General features: G+C 36.0%; 1 protein-coding gene across 5 annotated transcripts in view; it reads right to left on the bottom strand.

Moving 5' to 3' along the window:
- The window catches only part of XRCC4 (X-ray repair cross complementing 4), a 188917-nt gene that overhangs the window by 153042 nt on the left and 9682 nt on the right, over positions 1 to 26193 (bottom strand). For 4 of the 5 annotated variants that reach the window (XM_083817575.1, XM_083817572.1, XM_083817573.1 and 1 more), the window contains 2 exons: positions 18651 to 18800; positions 11435 to 11622 (listed from right to left, as the gene is read on the bottom strand). In XM_083817575.1, the coding sequence (XP_083673701.1) occupies positions 11435 to 11622; positions 18651 to 18789 (327 nt within the window). In that variant the 5' untranslated portion in view covers positions 18790 to 18800. Of the gene's footprint in view, positions 1 to 11434; positions 11623 to 18650; positions 18801 to 23743; positions 23874 to 26193 lie in introns of those variants that run through there. The other variant, XM_083817576.1, reaches the window with a different exon arrangement.

The following is a 26193-nucleotide window of genomic DNA, read 5'->3' on the forward strand; positions in this document are numbered from 1 at the left end:
GGAGTTCAGTTTGAAGTCATGAGCATCTATTTGCTATTGCCTTGTGAGTTGAATAGCAACCAACGAAGTGCACAGAGAACTTGTATGAAATGTTGCAAAAAGCTGGAAATTTCAGGAGGATGATAATTAGAGTTCTGCAATAAAACGTCTTAACTAAATGTGAATATCCCAAGCTAAACTGTAAATGCATTAAGCATCACCCAAAAACAAAGACCATGATTCATTCACTATTTTCTAATATTAAAAAAAAAAAACATGAAAATAAGTTCAGAGTAAAGTTAACCCATAATTATCAGTTTACATATACAGTTAGATACATATATCTGTAGTGCATATATTCAGCTTGTATCTGATTATGCAAACCATTGATAAACAGCTTTTATTAAGGAAATATATAAAAACAGATATGCAATACTAAAATGAAATATTTCTATATACTGTAGAAAAAATTGCTGAAAAGCATCACTTTGCAAGTCAGAGGACCATTTCTCAACTAAGAAGCTCCCCACTAATTCCACATAGTACTTAGTATAGTAATTCTGATGAGATTTACACATCTGATTTCAACATGATGGATGCTATTTGCAAATAAGGCCATAACAGCAATTCCTGAACTGGAAAATACAGGTTACTGTTGGAGAGGAGATTGCAGATATATGTAATTTTTCTTTTCCTACTAGTATCTCACTAAATATTCTTCCATCATTTTTCCCCCAAAATGTTTAAGTCACATTAAAAGATTGAAAATGATAAAAATGTTGCAACAATCGAGACAGAATGAACAATAATAGCCAGCTTTTTTGCACTATATTTTTCAGTAGCTGTGCAGCAATGAAAAACACTGGCAAGGATCTGCTACTACAAACTAGCACATGCTCCAACTATGGTCTCAACATGAATTTGTTCTATAATTCTGAGAAGTTGTAAAAGCCTGAAATTTACTTACTGCTTACATGGAATTAGATGTTAATGAAAATATCAAACCAGCACATCACTATGTCAAATCAGACCAGCACAGAGAATGTCTGAAAAGCTCAGAACTGTATCCAAACATGCATGACTTTTCATGATTAATGGACTATGGAATAAATCGTTAGTACAAAAAAAAACACCCACACCCATCAGGTTTCACACCTCTGCTTCAAACCACAAGATTACTACAGCTTCTAAAATACATCAGCTTAACTTTGGTAAGATGGGTTATTTATTTCACAAAAATGGGGATTTTTTTTTTTTTTTCCCAGGAAGATCCCAAAAAGCACATCAAGGAAAGCAGAATTTTCAGAAGAGTTATAAGAAATCAGATGTTATAAGGGAAAACGTCAAGCAATTTTAGCTCTAAATGTTGCTTCTGAATACGTTGCTTCCACAATACAGTACCAAACCTACATTTTTAAAAATCTTGGGCTTGCTCCCAGTGGCACCAAGCCTGTTAATATCTGAGTTTTTGCAAGTTTTTGCAAATGCTGTTAAGAGCACATTTGCACCCTGAGTCTAGTCAGTCTTACTCACACACTAGATTTTGTAGGTGACCTACTGGTTTCAACATCAACTTGACTTCCTGGCTATGCCTCTGGTGCTCTGGACTCCTGTCTGAAACAGGCTGGTGTTACTGGGCCTGGGGTACTGCAGGACTTGTCCCCACCTGTCCTGCTGTCACCCTCACCACCCAGTCTGCATCTGGAACAGCAGCTTCTTGCCTTGTTGCTCTCTGATAGTTAGGCTCTCCTGTGCGATGTGGCAGCAAGTTCCCCAAAGCCACCTTGTTACAAACAGAGCAGCATACAAATAGGATTTTTGTAGATCCTTCCTTCCTCTGCTTGTGGAACTCACTGCTTGAACTCAGTCTGTATACTTCTTTTTTCAGCTAATAAGAAGAGCAGGGCCACAGGAAGACAGCTTTGGGAAGCTATGTGAAAGTATTGCACAGATTCATTAGGGGTTCCACTGGCTTCCATAAAACACCAAGTTCATTTACACCACATGCAAATATATAGACCATGTGAATTCACCTAGATATTTTCTTTCTACTTTTCCCCAGCATTAGTTTTCTTGGTTTTTCTGTAGTGTGAGCCAAAACAACAAGACTGAGATTTGTCTGATAAACTCTGTTTTGAAAAAATTGAACCAATTCCTCACTGTAATCCTAGTTAAAGGTCAAGCCTCGTCTCTCAATATTAAATTCTTAAGGTTTATTTTCACCTAGAGTTTTTCTTCACCAACCCTCATATCTATTCCTTGCTGGGTTTATATTGGTATTACTCTCATCTTTTCTGGCAGATTAAACTACTACATACATCATGGTTGGTTATACTTAAATATTTGTGTCATACTAATAACCTATAAACAGAAATCATGCACTGAGAAGACGTACTAGGACTTTTATCAACAAAATAAAAACTTGTACCTCAAAAGTATTTAAAAAATACCTTTGCCAGTGATACAACACTTGCAGAATGACATGGATTTGTGTTCTGAAAACACAAAAAAAAGCAAGCTATCATATCTTATAGTTAAGTTTTACATTCAACAAAGCAATTCAAACTAAAATCTTAGGTAAAGTGTTAAACACTTTGCAAGACCTCTGAGATTTTAAAAAAAAAAAAGGATAATGAGGTGAACCTTTTTTTAGGGAAGTGTTTCCCCACAGAATGATACCACCCATGAATTCAACCATGAATGATACCACCCAAGAACTAGAAACTCACTCTTGAAATTGTATACTGTATTTACCTCTCTGGAAAATGTGTTTCCTTCTATAAGAGAACCATACACAAAAAAATTGACAGAGAACCCATCTTCCAAAGTACTTTCCAGTTATCTTTTCACAACAGTTCTAAAGGAAAATTTGATTCACCAGAAATTTTATATCTATTTGGTTTCAAAGTTTAAATCTCAAATTAAAAACCTTCGACTTTGTCCTCGCTAATAAAAAACAAACTTACTCCTCAGACTCTCTGGCACCTAATACGCAGGAGTTAGCATTCTGTAAAATTCTGAAGTCAGACAAGGCAGTTTACAGTGATGTATCAAAATTAGATTAGTACTATTCCACCAGGAAACAGCTGACCTTGTTTTGCGTATCAGGCAATGAAATTAGGAACTTGTTTTCACTGTTCGAAGCAAACTTCTTTTTTTTTCCAGAATTACTAATATACCAAGATTTCATGAGGTAAGTAAACAAAGTTGCATGTGTTTGACCTCACAGCAACATAAAGTAAGAAAAGAACAGGAAACATAAAAAATCCCTCACTGCAAGTATACAGCTACTTTATTTCTGCACCATATTATACAATGATATTTCCAAATGTCCTTTTTCTTTATTGTAAATATTGTACATCCTGAAGAGAACTTGCTCTTTTGTTTCAAGAATATTTCTGTAACTAATTGTACAAGAGCTAATATGTGTGTTGAAATTACCTGGAAACAGTTTGTCAAAGCTTTGAGAATTCAAACATATCAATTCAATTATTTCATATTGGTAAAGGTTTTATTTCAGGGAATCAAAAATTTAACAACATGCTATTATCCTGAAATTTAGTTTTTTCCTGTGCCTTTGCAACTAGAAAGATGAATGCTTCCCCTGGAGCTGCAAAAACATTTCTAAAAAGAAATGTAGGTGGTGTGATTCTTGCCATTCTTCAGGCTCCAACTGTTGTTCATCCTTACAGAAAATATGAGACTAGAGTATTGAGTAAAGTTTTAAAACCCGGTACACAGTAATCTCTTTTCCAGAGCATCTACTGTCTTCCCTATTTTTCTTAGGAAACTGAGACTTGTCAATACCCCATGATTTAAGGATTTTCCTCCTAAAATGAAAGCATTTTGACTCAGCTGTACAAGTAAAAGCAACAACTGATGTCTACACAGAGGCTTGAAATGCACAGCAGGTATTCCAAAATGGGAAATCTGAAGGAACTGAGAGGGGATGGGAGACAGCGCAATAACATTAGGAAGAAGAAAGGACAACTGTACATTTTTTTTAATAATCAAAACATCTGTTATTTTGCTATGATAAGAACACATTATAACTTTTTAAATATATTTACACCCTTATGGCACTCCTGAAATAAGAAAATACCCCTTATAGTGCTATTTACAATAGGCCTTGAAAAAGTTAAATTACTACTTTTGTTTGATAGGATACTTCCAGTGAATTCCAAAAATCATGATGGGTAGTTAGAAATTGGAGGAGCATTCATTCATTGCAGCCTTTGATTCTTCCTTTTTCAACAATCTCTCATTTTAAAGGTATATGCTACTTTATTTTAAACATACTTCCCCCAACACTTCCCAAAACCAAGATTATAATCATAGTTAAAACAAAATATAACAGCCTAATTCTCCAGAAGATTTGTCAAATATTGTATATGTATGAATGTTGGAAAAAAAAAATCCTTTTTTAATTTTTTTTTTTTATTATTATTTTTAACCATAAGTCTACAGAAAGTAACCCTCTGCATTTAAAATGTACCTACAAGATCTAAAGAGTTCCTAAAGGTACACATCAGGTGAAATTGGAAAAATCACATAGCACTGAAGTCTGAGATTACATAAAAGATACTTATGTTTTTATGTACAGTATATTAACATGCTGTTCCTGAACTGAGCTTCCGAGAAACTTACTCAAGTGTATGTTATTAAATCCTCAAGGACATAGATATAAATGATACAGAAGAGTCATTGCCTTTACACTGAGCTGCATTTCAATCATTTTGTCTCTCTGTACGCTTTCCTCTTTCCTTTTTAATAGAGCAGTTAGTTGAATTGCCTGGGAAACAATCTGAACTCTCAGTGACCTTTGTTATCCAAACAACATATCCTTGGTGATTTGGAGCAAAGTAACTATTCAAACCTTGAACCAAGACAGTTTGGACAGCATAAAGAGCTCTGCCAATTCTACTTCCCTCATTCAGTATGCGATAAATTTTCATTAATGTGAACTGCTCTAAGTATTTTTAAGTTGTAGTAAACTCATAATGAACTCAAGGAACTGACCATGGAAAAGCAGCCACAGGAAACTGAAGAGACAAATAACAGCATCTCTTCCATCAGCTAATTATTAAAAGTACTGTATCTAAGGTGGAATTTCTTAAGCTCGTATCCTCCCTGTTTACAAATTTACTTAAAAGGCAAGAAAAAAACAGAGCCTGTCACATTACTGTAAGAAAGAAGACTGCTAGCACTCAAATAATTGTTTATCAAAGGCTATTTAATCAATTTAATTGCCAGTACAAAAAATCTTGCCGGATTTCCATTATTTATTATATGTGGAGTGACTCGCTAAAGTACTTGGAAAGATTTACTTCCAAGTGGTCACCTACTTAGATCAAGCGCTAAATCACTAACTCTGTGATGGTGTTTGTTTAGGTGGCAGCAGTTTAGCTGGCCGAGCCTCAATGGCCCCTCTCTGTGTGTGTGGCCTATTTTGCACTGCAGCTGGCTTGACACACAAGTCCCACTGTATACCAAACCCATTGTTATTTTAATGTGACTCTTAACAGTCTACTTTGCCCTCACCACCCCAAAAACAGTTCCTAAGGGCAGAGTCTTGAATACTCTGCGGCAAAGCCACCTGTCATAAGGACGATAAATCACAAAACAAATCAGAGGTTTTAAAGGTGCAACATTTTAGGCTCGGCTACACCAGGCTGAGATGTGGCTAGGACAAGTATTTCTAAAACTTTTTCAACCACTGTTTCAAAAAGCTAAGCATTAAAGTCCTAAAATCCATATGAAATCACTTTATATTAAATTGTGATTCTTACTCTAATACTTTTAAAATACCATGCTACTATGACACTAAAAAATAAACATTGTATAGACATTTCCTCTAAATCGGGTATGAATTCTTTGTTACCTGGGGAAGTTTTCCATCCATTCAAAACCAAACAAACAAAAATCAAGACCTAGGTAGCTCCACTCATTACATACATCTTTAAAATGATTAATATATAAATAATGCTGAACATATGGCATCTCTATAAGGATTTGGAGATACAGGTTTAGTTTCACCCAACCAGAACGGTGATGGACTGTTTGCAATCATTTAAGTATCCAGTTTTGGTAGCAGACATCAGTTCCTGGGAGGAACCTACCTGTTTATCAACTAAGCAACAGGTGAAATAGATTATAAATTGTTGTCTTCTGAATGACTGCTACACATATGCTGTAAATGACTCCACTGACACTTAATTATGTTGATGATAAAATCAGCACACTGGCAAAAGAATTTCACATCTGGATGCAGCTTGCCTTCTTGCACCCCTTAAGCTGTTGCACCTCTCCTTGGCCTTCATTACAGGGCTCTGGCTAACAAGTGTAATTTCAACCTTAATGATCCAGTACAAAAAAGAAGGAAGTAATTTTTAGGAACCACAGACATGTTTTTATCTCTGAACCTATTTATGCCCACAAGCAAATAAAGGATAATTATTCTTCCCTATCAGCTAGGAAAGGAAAACCAAACCGATCCTCAAGGGCTTGCTTGTAACTTTACCTCAGTGAGATGTTTAAAATACCAGCATTTATTGTTATAGTGGAGAATCATCTGTCAGTCTTACCACTGTCAAACATTCCATCTGTACAACAAAAGGCACAACAAGCTTTGCACAAACAACCTATGGCACCTGAAGAGGGGTGATAAACCTGTTTTCATGAGGCAACTTGCAGAAACCACATCCTCCACCCTATTGCTCTTCAACCTTTGTGCACAAGTGTTTGTGCGTGTGCACACATGCGTGTGCTGGGGGGGGCCGTGACATGAATATTACTTCCTTAGTGAAAGTACTCATGGCATCACAGACTGATGGAGCTCACATGTATGGCAGTCTGGGCAGGCAAGCAGGGATTCACAGGTTCTAGAAATGAAGAACACCCATTAAGTCATGTAATACATTGTACTGCCAATGCACCATAGTTACAGTGCATTACAACGCATTTTCCATTCCTTTGTCCAGTTTTAAGTGACTGATGCAATGGGGCTGCTACCACTTCCTCTGGCAAAGGCTTCAACAGTTAAACAAATTTCAACATTAGAAAATATTTCCTAATAATATGTCTAGATTTTCCTTTGCTTAATATCACTCCATTATTCTTATTTGCACTCCTCTACACCACCCAATACACTTTTGGCACTAAAATTTTAGGGAAGTACACCTTCAGCAAGCTGAAACCAAAAGTGGTTAAAATTATTTCACAACACAAGTTTAATACAGCTATAGAAAATAAATTTCAGTGTCTTGTATATTTTAGCATTCTCGAATGACTATTACCAGTCACTAGTACAAAGTCACTAACAGATATTACCCACTAGAAGACTGGAAAACATTCCTGCAAGCACACTTAAAAAATGAAACAGAACAAAACAAGCAAAAAAAAAACACAAAAAAAACAAACAAAAAAAACAGAAAAGCAGAGTATTGAAAACAGAGTATTACAGATTTCAAAATTCACTAAATTCCTGAAAATTACATTAATATATATGTAAAAAAATTCCCAACTGTTAACTCTGAAACTGAAAAATATGCTCATCAAGAGAAAAATGAAATGATACTGTTAACAAAGCTAACTTTAATTCACATCAGTCAATGATTAAAGTGCTGATCTTTAAAGACCAGTAAAGTACACAGCTTTTCTAGACTTAAAATTTTAAACACTAAGTTCTGATGGAACTAGTAAACCATGAAAAATTTACTACCTACCATATGAAAACTTTTTTTTTTTTTTTTAAATTTATGACAAATCAGGTCTGTTTTACTGAGTTCCTGGTCTCTACATATAAGAAGCATGCTAGTCATATACAGGATGTATTTCAAATGTGCGGATATTTGCAAAAAAAAAGGGATGAACAGATACACCAAGATAGCGTACAGGGTTGTAGCAATATGCTTCTCCCACATGGATGCAGTATGTAAAAACAAAACAAATAATTAGTTGTAGTTTATTGCTATTTGTCTGCCTTCTCAGACATTCTCTCTGTGAATTAAAAATTAGTGAACACCATACTATTATTAACTACTGCAAACTATAAATGCATCAGGAAAGTGATTTGAGATTATTCGCTTGAACTGTGGTATCTAACAATAAATGTGAATTTTCTTAACAAGGGTTCAGAATAAGAAGCAACTTGTCTTACAAGCTGCAAAAACTTACAGCAGTGTATTCTTTAAGGTGCTTGTAACATGCTCATTCCAGTTGGGATATACACATCATGGATCTATACCTCACAAACTCTTTGGCCAGTATTTACTTACATATTGTGTCTATCACCTTTTCTATAAAAAGACCAGGACACAATTCATGAAAAGCAGTCAAAATAAACAAGTTTGTGTATACAAGTATCCATATACCTCTAACAAAAGGCAAATGGATTTCCCAAGTGCATGAAGTTGATTCTTAGGCATCTGTGTAGTCATTGGGTGAAAATATTTGCAATAATAGATAGCTGCATGATCTGATGCCCATTTCATAGCCCACAAAGTACATCAAGGATTTTCACAAGGCTTTTTTTTTTTCTTAAACTAAAAAGTGCTAACCATCTTATTTAAGACTAAGCAAAACTTCCAGTATTCAAACACCTAATCAACAACATCTTCACACATACTTATCTGTAATCTCTCCCTTTGTTATATATCAAAGGGTAAAAACTATAGTGACTTAAGAATAGTAATTTTCTAATTATTCCTGATAATTGAATGGACTTTTCTCACAGTGGGGATTGGTAATAGAATGGGATAAGAGAGAAGAAGTAGGAAGTTTTAGAGAAGTATGATGTGCACTACTGTCAAAATCTGAAATTATTGCTTCCTTTCCTTTTATGTCCGCATTTTTTAGTAAAAGCACAAAGACTAACAAATCTTTCTGCATGACTGCAAGTAGTACAGCTAACAAAGGAAATGCAGTACTTTTCAACCAATAGCTCCATCACATCCTTCCCCTACCCTCCACATCCCACCCCCTGAAAAATAAGTAAAGAAGTTCCCAAGATGGGGGAAGTTTTAATTTGTGAAACCTGCCAGAAAAGATGCCCTTTAGAAAAATGGTAAGGAATAAACATGACTAAAATTCAGTGTTTAAGTTGCAGATCAGTCTCTCTAGGTGTTCTCTCCAGTAAACATACATTTAACTGAATTTCAGTCCTCTGGATGTATAAAGCCCAGCAAGATCATTTCGTAATAAGCTGTCAAGAGATATACAGCATGAATTTTCCCCAGAGACTTCACAAAATGTTTGAAACATTCTATTATGCACATTAAAAATATTTATAATTCTGACAAAGGCTTTGACAATTTTATTTGTAGGCATTAGTTTAGTACAGGGGGAAAAAAAAGGTGTGTTCTCACCCAAGAAGTGACATTTTTTCCAAAACCATTCTTTTGACAACCAAGCCTAAATGCATACATAGCAATCAGGACACTTTGTATTTTCAATTACTTTGGCCAGATTATTATTTTCCCAAATTGACATAAAGATGTTTTCATACGAATTAAGTTTCTCATAAGCCTTAATTGATGGAAACATATTAGGTGGGCCCACATATATGAAGATATTTTCCCTTAATAAAATATAGTATGTATTTCATCTGTCTGGTATTTAGAATATATTATGTGTGACACAGAGAAGAAAAACAGGATTGCTAAAATTACTGCTCTTATTTTCTAAGTAAAATTTGGTCCTAACCTTGTAATACTGTTGCAATACAGTACTTAAGCCTAGACCCTTTGTGAACAGCACTCAGCCTTGTGTGTGCACAAGAAGTGTCAAGAAGGTGGTACAGAGCCCGTAGGGCCTTGGGTAAATACACAGAAAAAGCGATAATGCAGATTGAAATACTATCACCTAATTTTTGGCACTTTACTCAAGAGCCAAATTGTGCTTGAAGTTTCCTAAACTGTATGAGCTTACAATGAAGCAACCTTTTAAGAAGCCTAACTTCACTCAACTTAATCTCTCTTTCTCCACTTGGCAAAGCAAAGCGAAGGCACTGATGTTGGCTTCTGAAGCACTTAAGTGAGTAGCTACAGATTAGGTAGTATGAATGGCCCTCAATTTACAATAAACTTTCTCATCGTTTTCAGGCTTGTATCTAATTCCCACACTGGATTCTTTATCAATTTCCAAGTTAGAGAAAAAGGCATTTCTACCCTCGCTTCAATGGAAGCATCCCAGATAAGGTAGTTCCTTTGGTTTTGGTTCCTTTTTGTTGTTGTTGTTACAAGTCAGTCTCTTAGTTTCTTAAAAGCTGAAACCTGACAAAATTAACCAAAGGAAGAGCAAGGCATGCCTCATTGGTCTGAAACAGTAACTTTTTAAACAAAGCAGGTAGGATAATCCTTAGACACTTTGCTTCTGGGAATGAATGAATGCTGATTTTTTTTCCATGGAATTACAGACACAGCCTAAATCATTCCTACTCTTCTCTATCTGCAACCTTGATTTCATTCTCTGCCAACAGTTTTCTTCCCTATAAACAGTGCTGGTGAAACTGATTCCAGAACTATGCCCTGAGCCTGAACTTGATCAGTGCATTCATCCTACCAGAGCACTGCTATTGCTCCTTAAACCCAAATTCTTTCACTGATGTGGTTGAGAAGTCAGCCATCCCAGCACAACTGAAGCAGTGACAAACCTTGGTTACAGTATAGGATTAAATTCTGGAGAAAAATAGAGTAGGTGCAAGCAGGATTTCCTTAGATTAGCTTCTTCCCCAGAAAAGCTTCAACACCAAACCACAACTTGAAACAGCCAATGGTGTCTAAAGACACAGACAATACTACTTTGTTTCATGCTTTAAGAGTCCTTTCCTCTGCAGCCAAGAAACCAACATGAAACTGCATTCCCACTTGTGATTTGATGTAGTTCTAAGCAGGAAATCATTTTAGCATTAGCTTTCAAAATATTTAAAATAATAGAAAAACTTATTTTTAAAGTATGTTTTCACATTTGAAAGTAATCTTAAGCTTTTTTTTTTTTTAATTTATTTTCAATTTAGTATAGGCAAAAAGGAGAAAGAAACAAGCACAGTAAAAATACACTGGAGGTCAGAATTTGAATAGGGAAGCATGCTTCCCAAGTTAGGAGTTAAAAACAAAGTTACAGCTTTTGGAACTTATCAGTTTAACAATAAATTGAAGCCAAAATCTAGTCATACCCTGCTTACACACACACTCAAAAACTTAAATAAGTTTGAGAAGTAATACTCTTATTCAGTAGCATTTCAGATGCAGTACCACAGAAATAGTTCTGTTGATAGGCTTTGACAGGAACTACATGCTTGTTTCCAATTTGACCCATAGAGAAGCTCACCATATTTATTCAATCTGAAATGTGTCAGAATTCTATTTGACTTTAAAGAACCTAATAAAATATAGAAATGTGTCAAGAAGGTCCTTCTCATAGTTTAACAATAATTTAACCATTTAACTGTACTTACAGAGCCATCTTTCAGATTTCTTTCATAGGAGAAGTGACACGCTGCATTTTCTTCATCTCTTGAAATAGCGAAGTTGTATTTACCAGCTGATTCTTCTCCAAGTATCAATGCTTTCTTCAGTTCTTCAACATACTTTTCTCTATTCATTTCCATGTCAGAAGCCTCCCTAGAAATTTCAGCTTCAGACACTATAACAAAGAACATTTTTAAGAAATAAATATTCATGTGTGAGCATATACATACATTTATATACATACACAGACATGCTCACAAATGTTAAGGGACAGGCAAATATTAGTCTATTCCTTCCTTGACATGTATCAGTATGTGCCATACACTAATGAAAATGCAGCAGGAATACTGTTTTTTCCATAAGTTGTTCTGTGCCTGTTTTTTCCTGTCTGAAAATGGTTTATTACCATTATTTCACAATTTCGCTTAGAGTTATTTAGAATACTAACCTTACAATAGAAAAAAAAAAGCATAATGTTCCAACTATGATTTTTTGTACCCTCTTAGTTCTCTTTGAAACTGTGTAACCTAAACCCTAAAATGCAGTAGGTAGGCCACTGTCTCCTCACATACTCTTAATCTACGTTCCCAAACTTTTAACTCAACCTTAAAACAAAATAAATTGTCAATTTACAAAGGGAAGATAGACCTAGAGGCAGGTGAATCTATGCTGTACTTACTGTTTAAACACAAGGCCCATTAAATGGGGGATGTCTCTCTACTTTCTATTAGATTTGGTCTATTAAGAAAATTTTATTCCATTCTTTTGAAAACAAAGAACATTTGAATTTGCTGCGGAATAGAGCAATTATAGACATACTGTCCTCAAGAACCATGATTGCCTTTCCCATCAGCTTCTGATTGTGTGTTTATTTCTTCCTAAATCTTCTTTCCATTAACCCTTAAACTGAAAATGCAGCTCAACAAGACTCATCTTCTCTCCATTGGAGTAACAAGAAACAGTTCTTAATTTTACCACCTAAGCCCTTGGTTATTTTCCTTCCTTTTTATTTCATTCTACAATTTCCTCAATACTTTTAGAGATCCATATGTTAATTTGAATAAATAACCTTTGTGTCACAGTGCAGTTTCCTGAACTGCAAAGACTCTAAATAAAAGAAATATGTCCATCATGTAATGCATACTTCACTGTACAGCCTATTGATACAGTATTTTAGATCCTTTCCTTGACTCACAGCACTGTTTCCTTCCTTTCTGACCAATCTTCCAAGGAAGACTGCTCTAGATTGTCCTTTATCCTTACTTCCTCTTAGACATTTTTAGCATTTGCCCAGCATTTGAAAGAGCAAGATATGAAAAAGGAAATTAGTTTGTAACAGCCTGAAAACAAAAACACTTCCTTCACACAACTGCAAATGACTTAAAAAAAATGTACCCTACTTAAAAACCTATTAATAACATTATTTCTTCTTTATAAAAATGCCTTTGACATTAACTTCATAGTGAGGCATAAACCTGCACATATATTGAAACTGTCCTGATGGAAACAGAGCAGCATTTCAAGAAAAAATAAACCTGTTTAAATTGCCTCATTTTTCTTCTGTTTTCATCTAGACATAGTAGTTAACCTCATACTACAAAGAAAGCACTACTTATCAAATCTATCCATCATTAAAAGTACAGCAGAGGGGTAAAGGTATAACTATTTGCTGTGAAGTTATATCCTGAAATGCTTCAGGATTTCTTAATTCTGCATCTTCGGTAATTTTAATTTAGATCCAGAATCAAAGAGAGGCTGAAGTTAGGAGTGACCTCTGGAGATTGTCTAGTCCAATCTGCTCAAAGTATGATCGGCTTTAGAAGCTGCTCAGGACCACATCCAGTTGCATACTGAATATCTCCAAGAACTGACACTCCTCATCTTCTCCGGGCAAGCTATTCTGGTGCTTGGTCACCACCCTATGGTAGAAAAGTTTCAATTTCTGGTATTTTAATTTGTGCCCATTGCCTCCTATGTTGTCACTGGACAACACTGAGAGGAGCCTGACTGCCACCCTTACTGCTTCCGTTCTGGTACTGATACACGTAAGATCCCCCTGAGCCTTTTCTTCTCCAGGCTGCACAGTCCCAGCTCTCTCAATTTCTACTCTAATGCAGGCTCTAGCCCTTCAGCCATCTTGATGGACTTTCACTGGATTCAATTCAGTAAGTTCAATGTTTTTCTTGTACTGGGAAGCCCAGAACTGGTCACAGCATCACATGTCTCCCCAGCGCTGCGCAGAGAGGAAGGACAACTGCCCTTGACATTTTCCCTCATTTTCCTTTTGCTGCTGATAGAAGAAGCACTAGATAAACCTGTAGAAACATTCTCCTCTCCAAAGTCATAATCCATAGGATTCTTTTAGAGAGATCCTAAAACAGGTCAGAGTCTGCTTTTCTGAACTCTAGGGTCGTGAGCCTGCCTTTTACTGTTTACTCCTCTCAGGATCCTGAACACCACCATCTAATAATCACTGCAGCCAAAGGCCACCCTCAACTTTAGAGGCCTTCCCCCCCCCCCCCTTTTTTTTTTGGGGGGGGGGGGGGGGGGGGGGGGGAGTGGGAAGGAAGAGGGGTTGGGAAGACAAAGAAGGGGATTTTTTTTTCTTTTTAAATAACATGATATACTACAGCATTACCAATTAGAAAGATCATATATTCACAAACACATCAACTATTTGTGCACACACAAAAAAAAGAACTACTACCTTACTAATTACCTTAAGTGATTGCTGTATGTCAGTAAAACCAGATAAGGCAGGTCAGACACTAATGTACCAGTCTACTACTCTGTAAGACACAGGCTAACAGCTATGGAAAAAAGGTGGCAAAAGACAGCATACTAATGTCACCACTGCAAAGAAATGAACAGCTGACACAAGGACAAAGTACTCCCATCTGCGGAAAATCTAAGCCTGGAGATACACTCAGTTAAAGTGATAAATTAGCACCAGAATCAAAATCAGCTATACCTTAGGCAGTTTTCCCTAGGCAGATTCAAACGTGTTAGACCCTTTAAAAGCTAGAAAGCAAAAGCATGCAGGGGGAACTGAACTGCTTCGGAGTTGTTTGTAACAAATAAATATTGGAATTAGGCTCAATAAATATGAGCAAGTCGGTCTTTCTTACAGTCAGATGTGAAGTATACCACAACCATGCCAGTCCAAAGTTTGCCACAAAGTTCCCCATGTACTGTAACCACACAATGCCTGAGGTTGAGTATTCTTTTCCTCTTTTTTCTTTTTCTTTTAAAGAGAAAATTGCAAACCTGTCACACTCATAAAGTGAAGGCCTGAACATGGCATTTTACCAGATCTCCAACAATACACTAAGAACAGTACAGGAGTATTTTGGAAAATGCTTTAAATAAAAAACAGAAATAAATTAACCTCATAACCAGTATTCCTAGATTAGGAAAGATGTTTCCACCATTACATTTTAAGTTGCACTATTTATATCAGAGGTTGGGAAAAACAGGTTAGGAGGCAGTGGGGTATATTATAACTGTATATCCCTAGAGATCTGTAAATTCAAAATACGTGCTCTTCCCAAAAGAATGCTTCCTGAAATAGAAATTATATTTGTTGTTTGTTACAGCAAACGTAATAGACAACCATACATAGATGTTTTTGTATACAGCCTAATACTGATGATCTTTTGGGCACTGAAATACATAATAAAATATAAACAATTTGAATATTTAGCTTATTAGCATCATTTGAAGAACACGGTATTACTTATTCTACCATTATATTTTTCAAATTTGTTTTCGTAGTCTAACAAGATAAATTCAAGCAGAGTGAAGAGGACTGCAGCTTACTTTGTGCTAAGTTAAGGTTTAAATACCTTTATGAAAGAGAATACGAGAGAAAAGGCAGTGGGAAGGCAGAAGAGAGAAAAAAAATGCAACAATATATATTTTTTTAACCCTCACAGCATGGGCAACTCAACCATCTTTTTTTCTAATGTGAAATCCCTTCCTGATTCTTGAGGAGAGAGGAGCTAAGACAGAGGGCCACATTCTGCCAGCTGGTACTTGTCCTACAAACTGGTCTTTGAGTGAGACTCTGCTTTGTAAACGTTTAGCTCCAATGCCACATCACAGCCTCCCTACTGGTGCACCAAATATGTGTGCAGCTGGCACACGGGGACAGGAACAAGAGAGAAGCCAGCATACAGCGCTGCAAACATGGGGAGACCTACAAACAAGCCACTGTTAAGTCAAAACCAGCTGTGTATCAATCCTCACACATTAAGACTGACAGATAGGAACTTTGGAACAGGACTTGGTACCATCACATACACGTGTGGCTGCCAAAGCTGAAGCAGTAAATTTGCCCTCACCACTGCACTTGTTATCAGTTCTGCCCTACCTGATTCTAAGCCAAGCCAATCATATTCAAATTCAGGAACAAGTCTAAACTCTTTTTGGATCTAGTAGAGAAAGCATCTGTAAATTTTTTAAAATATATTTTAAGCATGAAACAAATGTCATTAGAAAAGATTACAAAAATTGCCTGCTGCATCTCGTCTTTTAAAACTGAAAGCAACACTTTTTAATGTTCATATAAAAATGATACAGTACAATTACTAACAGGTAAAAAAAATAAGCCTGCAAGACAGTGAAGAATTGGGTCTACAGTGTTGGTCAACATTTACCTTGTAAGGCTAACAATCCACTACAAATAGCAAGGGCAAAGTGGGAGAGAAAGGCAAGAAATTTAACACTAAAACATTTCTGTTTTGCTTGAAGCTACAGCCACCAATCATTTCCTACTCGTTATTAACTAGCTTATTTATTTTAAAGGACACTAGACATTAAGGTAGAAAAGGCCACTAGTGTTTCATTATTTCTCTTAAAGCAGAAATAGCACGAACAGAAACGTAGTATCCCTTGCATTATGAGGGTGAGGAGAGGCAGAAAAAATAAGTTGGAAATCCATGAGAATACAATTGTTTGCCTAGAACAATTATATTAACACTGAGAAAAATCAGACAAACTTTTAATGAAAACAAGAAAGCCACCAAAAAACAGGCATACTAGTACATTGTAATAGAGCACTAGGATTTTTTTTCCTCTTGCTTTGCCTCTGTATTCCTTTTGCATGCTGTGTATTCCTTTCTCTTACAAAATTAGCAGAAAAACAAATCAATCTGTAGGAAAACATGAAATTTATAAATGTATATATCTGCAGTTCTTTAACACAATACCGAGTGAATATACTAGATCATACTGCATATTTGTGTGCTTCTCCTCCCCTCAAGATTTTACTTCATTTTGTTTTTCAAATCAGACTCCCAAAGCTTTTCATCATCACATTAAATATACAAAAACCGTAAAAAACAACTCCATCAGCAACTCTCATTCACTTCCTGGTAGATCTTGCCAAGTAAAATAATCCACAGCATGAGAAATCCAAAAGGGATTTCCCCCAGCAAGAATTTTCTGACCACTGCCTTTTCTCCTTCCAGATTTCGAAGCCGGCAGATTTCGAATCTAGGCAGTCTCAAATATGATGTAATAACTAAGAAAAAGTGATCAAAAGCAATGGTGAGAGTATGAAGAGACAGATCTCTGCAGCAGATGCACAAGAATTTCAATTCCCAATGAAATTACTAGAAAGACTACAAATTTTATATGAATTCCTGAGAAATGGATCAGATTCTTGCAAAAGAAATAATAGCCCTTCTCCTTTGGATGAGTACCCAATGCTAATGTTAAACTGTTTTTCTTTCCCCTTTGTTTAATAGAGTGAGGTCATCTTGCTTTCACTGGTCCTCCATTCTGGAAAATTATCATCCAGCAATTCTGCCAGATGCAGGAAATTTACGAAATGAGAACTGTGTACATACTTTTTCTACACTTTTCCTGTTAAAGTAACACTAGGTTTCATTTGCAGAAATAACAGATTTTAAGAATTAGCTTTTTGTGAATTTTAAGGTATTTATTTTGAAGTTAAAAACTTCCTTTGATACAAGAACAACCACAAAAGCTTTTAAACAGAAATACTGGAATACTCAGTTAAATGTTTATCAACGTTAACACCTTTTCTATTATTTTGAAAACATATACTTTGACTATCTGACTGTGAAATCAAAAAACAAAAACTTTCACATCAGACTACAGGGAGCCAGTATTTGAATATATGTATTTGGCTTATGCAGGAACCACTAATTTATAGAATGTTTTATTTACAGAATGTTCTAAATGGGAAAAGGAATGTGAAAGAGCAGATTTTATACATGCACACAAACATTTTAACTTAGCCTTGTTTCCTAGGTTTGAAAGAAAAAATAAATAAAAGAAAGTTGTATTCAACGGAAAGCTACTGAATGATTAAGGTTCCTACAATACACAAGACAACAGACAAAGCACTATAAAACGGCTGCCCTATTTGAAGTTTTGGCTTAAGTAAGTACCAGGGAGAAACAACTTCTGGGCAGCGAAAAGGAAGGAAGTTATCTGTTCTTATAATTTAGAAAAAGAATCAAGCAAATGTTTTTGCCTGTATTACACTGTAAAATATATCGTTCTTCCCTCCCTCTGAAACATTTCTGCTGCTGAGAGAAGTGCTTTGGACCAAGTACCTGACATCTAAAGTAACACACAAATCTTTCCTTCTTTCACAAGGCATGAATGAGACAAACATGCATATATGAAAAAACCCACTTTATTATTCAGATTTCTGCATGGGAAAAAAATGCCACAGGCTAGGTTTTTTTCTAGTAATTTATCCCCAGGGGAAAAATAAATCTTGTCCCCTATTTTTCTCAAGAATTCACACGAGCACCAAGTACAACTACCTTTCATTATTAATATCTTATTAATTTTTTTTAAAAAAATGCAATTAAATGTTTCATGAACTACAATGTGCAAATACTACTTGCATTAACCATTGTTCAAGGATCTGAAGAACACACATACGGTACTGCAATATCACGGCAAGAAAACTAGCAAGCAAGAACAAAATATTGTATAGCTGTATGCTAATGAATTAGTATTACTTTAGACATAAGGTTTCGAGATTTCAAAGATATCTGAACACATCCCAGAAAATCATGAATCTACCCCCACCATCAGTGAGGAGAGGTAATATTAATAAGATCTTTTTGCTGCAAGTTGTGGGTCACGGTCTAAAAACTACTTAAAAATTGTAATGAAGAACAGTAACAATTTAAAACACTTTTTTCTTTCCATTATTACCTGTCCCAGTCCATGCACATTCACCATCAGTAAGTATTATGCCAAAGCCAGTGCCTAAATCTTTTTCCCATGATACTTGTAGAAAATACACTGCTTCTGGATCAGAAACTGGATGAATTCTGTTCAAAGTTTTCTCCATTTCCCAGTCACCTGTTTTGGAAATAAAATAATCTTGTTATAATCATTAACTTATTTTCAGAGATGCTTAGCAGTTTTATGTAACCAGCTTCGAAGAAGAAGAAAGGTACAAGCATACTCAGAATGGTATTTCACTTTCCTACAAAATTCAGTTTTTTAGATAACAGATGATATGTCCAAATAGAAAAGTGGATTAAAATAATTAAGGTGTAAATAACAGTGCCAACGATCAAATATATTTGAATAGTCCCCAATTATGAAACCATGTGTCAGCCAGGAAGCTGGGGAACATAAAGTTGTCATACACAAGCACTTCCTCATGTTACCTCACTGTTTACTATCACTCAACACACAGCACATGGAATATAATTAAAAACTATCATGATGCAGCTGAAAGACTGTCACTTGCAAGAATGCTACTCAGCTCCACTGCAAAGCATCTACTGCAGTAAATGCCAGCAACAACCAAAGAAATTATATTCAAAAACAGATGCTGCAGATAAATAAGTTTATGATGCTATAGTAAATTATTTTTTTTTCTCAATATCAAAGCGACTGCACAACCTGGAGCTGACATAAAACCTTCCAAAGAAGGACATATATTTATACGTATCCCAGTCCAACAATAATGAATGCCATGGTACTCAAGGTCTTTATGACTGCATTTGTCAATTGCTCCATAGAATAATGAAAAAACAGCCAATTCTAAAGTTAAAGTTGACTCATAATATTTTCATCGAGAATGCTTCATGCTGTCCAGTACTTGAAGAGGTTTATTGGGGCTATTAAATTGTACGGGGCTTTAAAAAAAAACAAAACAGAAGGAAGTGAATGAAAAAGTACATGCTTACTCACACGCACACAAGCATGTATTGATAAGAGTAAGAAAAACGTAACTGAGGCATTTAAACCACATGCACTGACTACACCTGCTCGGGCAGGTGTACGGTATTAAAAGCTCTATCTAGTTTTCCATCTGACATATAGCAGTAAGTAATCAAGATCAGCCTCAGTTCAGGCCCTGAGGGGACACTATTCTTAAAGCAGTACTGGTGAGGAGCTCCTGGCTTACAGATATTGAGGCAAATCTAGATGCAGATTGAACTACCACTAGCCTCCCAAAAAGTTGGTATTTTCATTTAAGGAGGAGCAGCTTTAACTGCAGTTGCCTGCAGTGTCTGACCTCTGCTCAGCTACATTTAGAAATGCTTTTATCTTGTCCAGACAGTGCACAGAATTCAAAAGCTGCAAAATACATGAATGTATGACTTGTTTTTCAAGCATAACGCTGCATTAGCAGTTAGATAACAACTACATTGTAACAATAAATGTTTACAACAAATATCAACAAGGTTAATGCAATAACAAATTAGATACTTCTGATGGCTAATTAAACCACAGTACAGGTCAACGTAGACTTAACAAATCACATTTCTAAACAATGAAAGGATCATCAGGTAAGGTGTCTGCTGTAAATTCCAGGATGAATTTTGGTTAAACAAGTCACTAGGTATTTCTAGCACTATGGACTACACATTACATTTTCATCATTAATTTAACAAAGAGCTAACTCCATTTTTCAGCTTAAAACTTAAGTTTAACTTCAGTTTAGAATGTACTTCAAAAGAGTTTAGAATTAAAAAGACAAAGTAGGAGTAGGAGATAAATTATGCATGTATAGAGCTAGGCATCATAAACTCTCTCCAACAACAGCAAGAGGGATGACTTTACTATTTACATCCATAAAACAGCACCATTCATACTACTACAGATGCCGTACTCAGTTTGTATTCACAGAAAGAATGCCAGAAACTAAAGGGTTACTTAATTTTTCAATATTGCTTTTAAGTCCAAAAAATATATATTCTATTTCTAACACTGCTCATTTCTGAAAGCATACAGTACATCTCTGCAGCTGTAAACAAGAACAGAAAATGGTATATTTGGGGCACAGAAGCCTGGAACAAGGCCTCTTAAATTACTGTTTATGGAATGAAAGTCATTTTAAAGATTTGTAGTGCACCAATTGCCTGAGTATGGGTCAATAAAGAATACATGACAAGAAGCACAAGTAAGGTGCATAGTATATTTAAGCATATAGACATGTATTCTCCTTTGCCCACCAAATTCCCTTTCCCTTTTTTCCTTGTTCTGGAATGATACTGAGTCTCTTATAAAATATTTTGATAAAAATCCCTCTCCAAAAGACACTGCTTATAAAAAGACTTTAATTGCTTGTTAATTAAAAGCTGTGAAACAGTTGCATGCAACCCAGAGAGACAATATACAACTTACTAATGCAAATATATAGCTTAACAGGGAGTTTTTGTGTGTTGCATTTGATTCTTATCACAAAGCAGAGCAGCAGTCAGTGAAAACCACCTGCACCAGAGGCTTTTTTTTCCCTTTCCTGTTTGTAGCAGAAAGCAAAGAATGCTGGATTTTCTATTTATATGATGATAAAGAGGATGAAGTGCCAGTCCTCAGTGAGAAAAAGTGAAGTAAAGAGTTGCTCATTAAAAAGAATTTTTATTGTTTTTGATGCTCTAATGAGGTCTCCAAGGCCTGAAACAAAACCCATATGATATCATAATAGTATGCTTCCCACACATCCATCTTCACGTGCTAGTATTTCACATGAGCAGTATGGAACAGCTAGGAATTGACATCTTTTTTAGACATCATTCTTAAGAGAGCTGTTACCAAACTAAGGGATGAGTACATAAGCAGAACTGAGAAAGCTTCCACGTTATTTGTCTACCTGTGGCACAACACTAAAATAAAAACCAGCGTGCTGAGGAGATGCAGTGCAGAAGATTGCTCTGCATTTTAAAAACTAAATGCAAAGTACAGTTGACAAGCTTTCCCACATTTTGTTGTGCATCTTTGAACAAAGAAGTTTACAAGCAAGCATAAAACAAAAACATTACCCTTTTCTCCCAGCTTTCAACTCCTCCGTTGTGCTCACTGACCTTCTGAGATGTGCATTGGCTATGTTTAGAGGCTGCCTTACAAAGCAGCACTCAGTCTTGCTTATGATCTCCAAGCACTCAACTCTTCAAACTCATCAGCAAAAGTGTAAGGATTTCTTGGCAGTTTACACTGGTTATTTACTCCTCTCCAGAAGGAGCAAATGTTCATAAACAGTAGTCTGACCAACATGGCATACACAAACATCATTGCAAACAAAAATATTGTACCTTACTACCTATTTTTGAAAAAATGTTTGTTAAAAAAAGGCAAAAAAAACTCTTCCCCAAATATCCTAAAAACATAACTCATAACTCCTCCATAGTGTATGGTGTAGTGTGGAGTAAACCAATAAACCACAAACAGATAAAGTGTGAGCAAAAAAATAGCTAAGGACTTATCTAACCAACCAGCAGTGAAAAACTACCACTAATGAAAGGGGAAAAAAAAAAAAAGAGAGAGAAAGGAAATCAAAGCACCTTCTTTATTCACCTACTACAAGCTGAAAGCACGCATCTCACCCACCCTAAAGGCAACGCTGAGTAACAAACCTACAAAAGTGTATTACTGAAATATGTACGGCAGGGGAAGGAACTGGGACATCCTTCTCGGATCCCTGAAGTCAGCTACATGTTCATGGGATTCACAAGCTGTTTTGTTCAATGCCTTTAAAAGAGATATATTCCTCTATACATCAAGAACTGAAGTAAATTAAAATACCCTCTTTCTAAGACATCACCTTCCCATCTTCATCCGCCCTCTTACTATATTCTCTCATCTTCCCATCAGCCTTCAATATGTCAAGTACATGACTCTTCACAGATCAAGGACTTGTTTGTAAAGGGTGCCCATGTCCCTACTGGAGTTTCTGCACCAGGGTGTTCCTTGAGGTGAACGCTGAGGGGTACAAGACGAGTAAACTTGAAGAAGATTCTCCTACTCCCCGTCCCCAAATTAATACTCAGGAAAAAAAAACACCATGTTGTAAACATTTGGCTGCCAATCAGCACCCACAAGGAATGCAAAAGAAAGCACACCTTCAAGAACTCCAACTAAATCTACCTTTATTTTGTCATTTCCATGGGAGAAGACGTTGTATAAACACAAACTGGAGGCTACTATAGGATCAAGGCTGAACCAGATGATGTCTCCCATTGTTACTGTACACATTATCTTCCAAACTCTAAATGTAGATTGTAGAAACAATTAAAGATGAAAAGTAATTTCAAACTGATATCCAGATATGTTTTTTAAAAATTATTTAATATGATAATTCATTGTTCTAACCACTACACATGCAAAATTCAAAGAGACTGTCCGACATGTGCTTACCTAAGAATTTACCTTTATACATTGAAATGCAGTCCTAGTAAAAATGCTATTTGTCTTTTTTTTAAAGGAATGCCAAAATATTCCTCTGTTTTGGTTATTGTCTCAAATGACTATACATACAACTGGAGAATAAACATGACAGAACATATCACAGCTGTTTGAGATGCTCTGGGCCAGATACTCATCCAGGACACAGTAACTGTGGACGTACTGACAAAGGAGCCTGAAAAATCCACCCCAACCTGGAAACTGACCTTCCACAGAAGTTGGTCACACAAGCTTGCAGAAGCTGCTACTGCTTTTTCAGACTTTACCAACACCTCTACCAAGTGATATTTTTCAGTTCGAAAGACAGCCAAAATACAAAGATGAATGAGGGAGAATTGAAACTCTAAAGTTGCACTTTCACATCTTTGCCAGGAAAGGCAGGGACATAGATACGAATTCTATTAATGCTCAAAACTGTTAAAACAGCCACCTGAATTTTGGCACTCTCACTGTTCAACAGTCCAGTCGCTACTGAAGCTTATCAAAAACCACTGAATAAAAAACAGCTATAAAAGTAGTCTATCCATCAACTTAAATTACTGAATTCAGGAACACATTATAGCACTCTAAAAAGCACCTAGGAGTCAATTAGAACAGACAAGTACCTTGGAGTGCCTTTCAAGATTCAGCAATACTGTCTATGTAGGCTCTTTCCAATTCAACATCTCAATAAAATGAGAGCAGTCAGTACTTCTTTCCTCCCTTGCTTACTATAAAGAAAAGCTTCAGAGAAACTGATTGATTAGGGCCATAAGAAAGCCAGTATTTTCCTCCTTAAGGGCACAGTAGGTCACACTACATATCAGCACCTCACCATGTCAGAGCCAAGGATCTGAGACAAGCTTGCAGGTGGGAACAGCAGAGTCCCGCCCCAAATTAGTAAATCAGAGGCTTTATTGAGGCCTTCGAACAGTTGAGGATTGAGCTGTTTATCTTTAGCACTTTGTCCCTTCGGTCTTTGGCTTCCAATGATCTATATTAGTCAATGTTTCTTTCTAAGGAGAAATCAGCTGTTGGCTGGTTTGCAATTAACTGGAGCCTACTCTCTGAACAAATAGAGTACACAGTTGCTTCTGAATAAACAAGACACTTTTAAAATTGGTTTACAAAGAATTTTATATGTTGTTTTGGATAGCACTAGGCATAGACTAAAAGCCAAATCTTTTAGGCTGCTCCAACACAGCATCATTGATAATATGAACTTCAGCACTTTATTTTTCCTCCATGCAGACTAATGGCTTTTCTTCAAATTGCTTCAGCTGCAGGTGTTTCAAACTTTAACAGCTATGCATGGAAGGCTACTTACAGATCAGAAAGAGCTACTATATCTTTCTAATGGAGCAATTAACTTAAGTGCTTTCTTGTTGAGAAAAATAGGGTGCTATCTACACTGACTTCAGAATAGAAGACCAGCACAAATAGCACACTGCTATTAAGTCTATAATTCGATCCTTTCTTCCATTGGCTTGACCACAACATACACTAGAAATCTGAATGGAATAATCAGAAGAAAGTGCATGGTTAACCTAGTCAGAGAACAGGTACTATTCATGAAACATTGTCTGTATTTGTAAGTGGATTAGTTGAGATTTAAAGCAGTCAGAAAAAAAACTAAGATTACCTTTAAAGAATAAACCTAGTTATTACCACATTTCCTAGCTGAAGGCAATAAGATAATGTCTGTATTTATGAATATTTCTAGAGACATATTTCATACAAGCTGATTTTCTCTCATGTTAATTTAAAATTCCATTAACTCCAATGCTTCAAGAGGAAGAGTATTAAAATATCTGACAAAAACCTTAGTTAATCTAAGATTTACTATCCACCTAATAAGGACTTCCTCTTTTTTCTTTTCAGAGGAACATGTCTGGGCCAAGAAGCATAAAAAAAAGAACACAGCAAACTTCCTATCGCATCTCACAATGAGCCTCCCATTCTCCTGGCCGCAATATTTGTTTGACACTGCAGAAAGGTTCAATAATAAATCTTCAGCTGCAACTTAAGGATACCTTTGTAGACCAAAAAAAGATAAAAATTTTGAAAGAGCTCTATTTCTAATGAATTTTAGCAGGCTAACATATTTTTACATGACATGGAACATAAATTGTTTCTAGTTGTTCCTTTGTTTAACCTTGTTACACAAGGTTCACAATTTTGTCAATAATGTATCTTTGTCTTGCAGACAAAAGAAATGAATAAAAAATTGGCACTGGATATAAAGAAGCAACTGAATGACTTAGTAACTTCAGGAAGACGGGTTAATGGCCCATCTTAAAAATGCAGTGCTACCTGACATTTGATCAAGAGACTGACTTCAAGAAAGCTGCAATCAGTATTTCGTCCTCAAAGGACCCAAGTGCAGAAGCAAAACCCACATGGCTAACATTTGCACTGCTTGTTTCCCACTGTTTTGTGGCAGCCACAGAAGTATTGGAAACATGCACATACTTATTGTACAACTGTCAAAAAAAAAAAGCAGCTTTTTAGCTTGTCAGACTCTGTAGGCCAATAGGATATGCAAGATTTGCCACAAAAGATCTGGAGTCTACGATAAGGAACAACCCTTGTCAGACTTATTTACTACAGTCACCAGTTGAAAAATGAGGAGAAACAGAAGGAAGTAGACAGTCAACAACCTTTATAGTAGGAATCTTACTAACAAGCTTTGATCTTAATTGTAGCCTGGAGGCAAAGCCCACCCTGGTGTCTTTCATTCCCTTGAAGTCTCAGGCCTAACCCACTACCAACTCCAGGCTTCCAGGCTTACCAAGCTCACTTGTAAGCATCTGTATTAGGAGGCAGTTTAAGCTACAAGGTTTAAAAAAAAAAAAAAGCCTTAATATATTAAAATAAATACCCAAGTGGGAAACTATACTAGCAAATAATGGAAAAACTTGATATATTTCCAAAAAGAGCAAACCTTTCTTTTTCACACTTCTCCAGGAATTCTTCCAAACCCCATGCTTGGAATGGTTTGACTGCATGCACACCGTCAAGTTCTAACTTTCCAAAATTCGTATCTGAAAAATCCTAGAGTTTCTTTAAATAAATC

Source organism: Anser anser (assembly GCF_964211835.1).
Source record: "Anser anser genome assembly, chromosome: Z".
NCBI lineage: Eukaryota > Metazoa > Chordata > Aves > Anseriformes > Anatidae > Anser > Anser anser.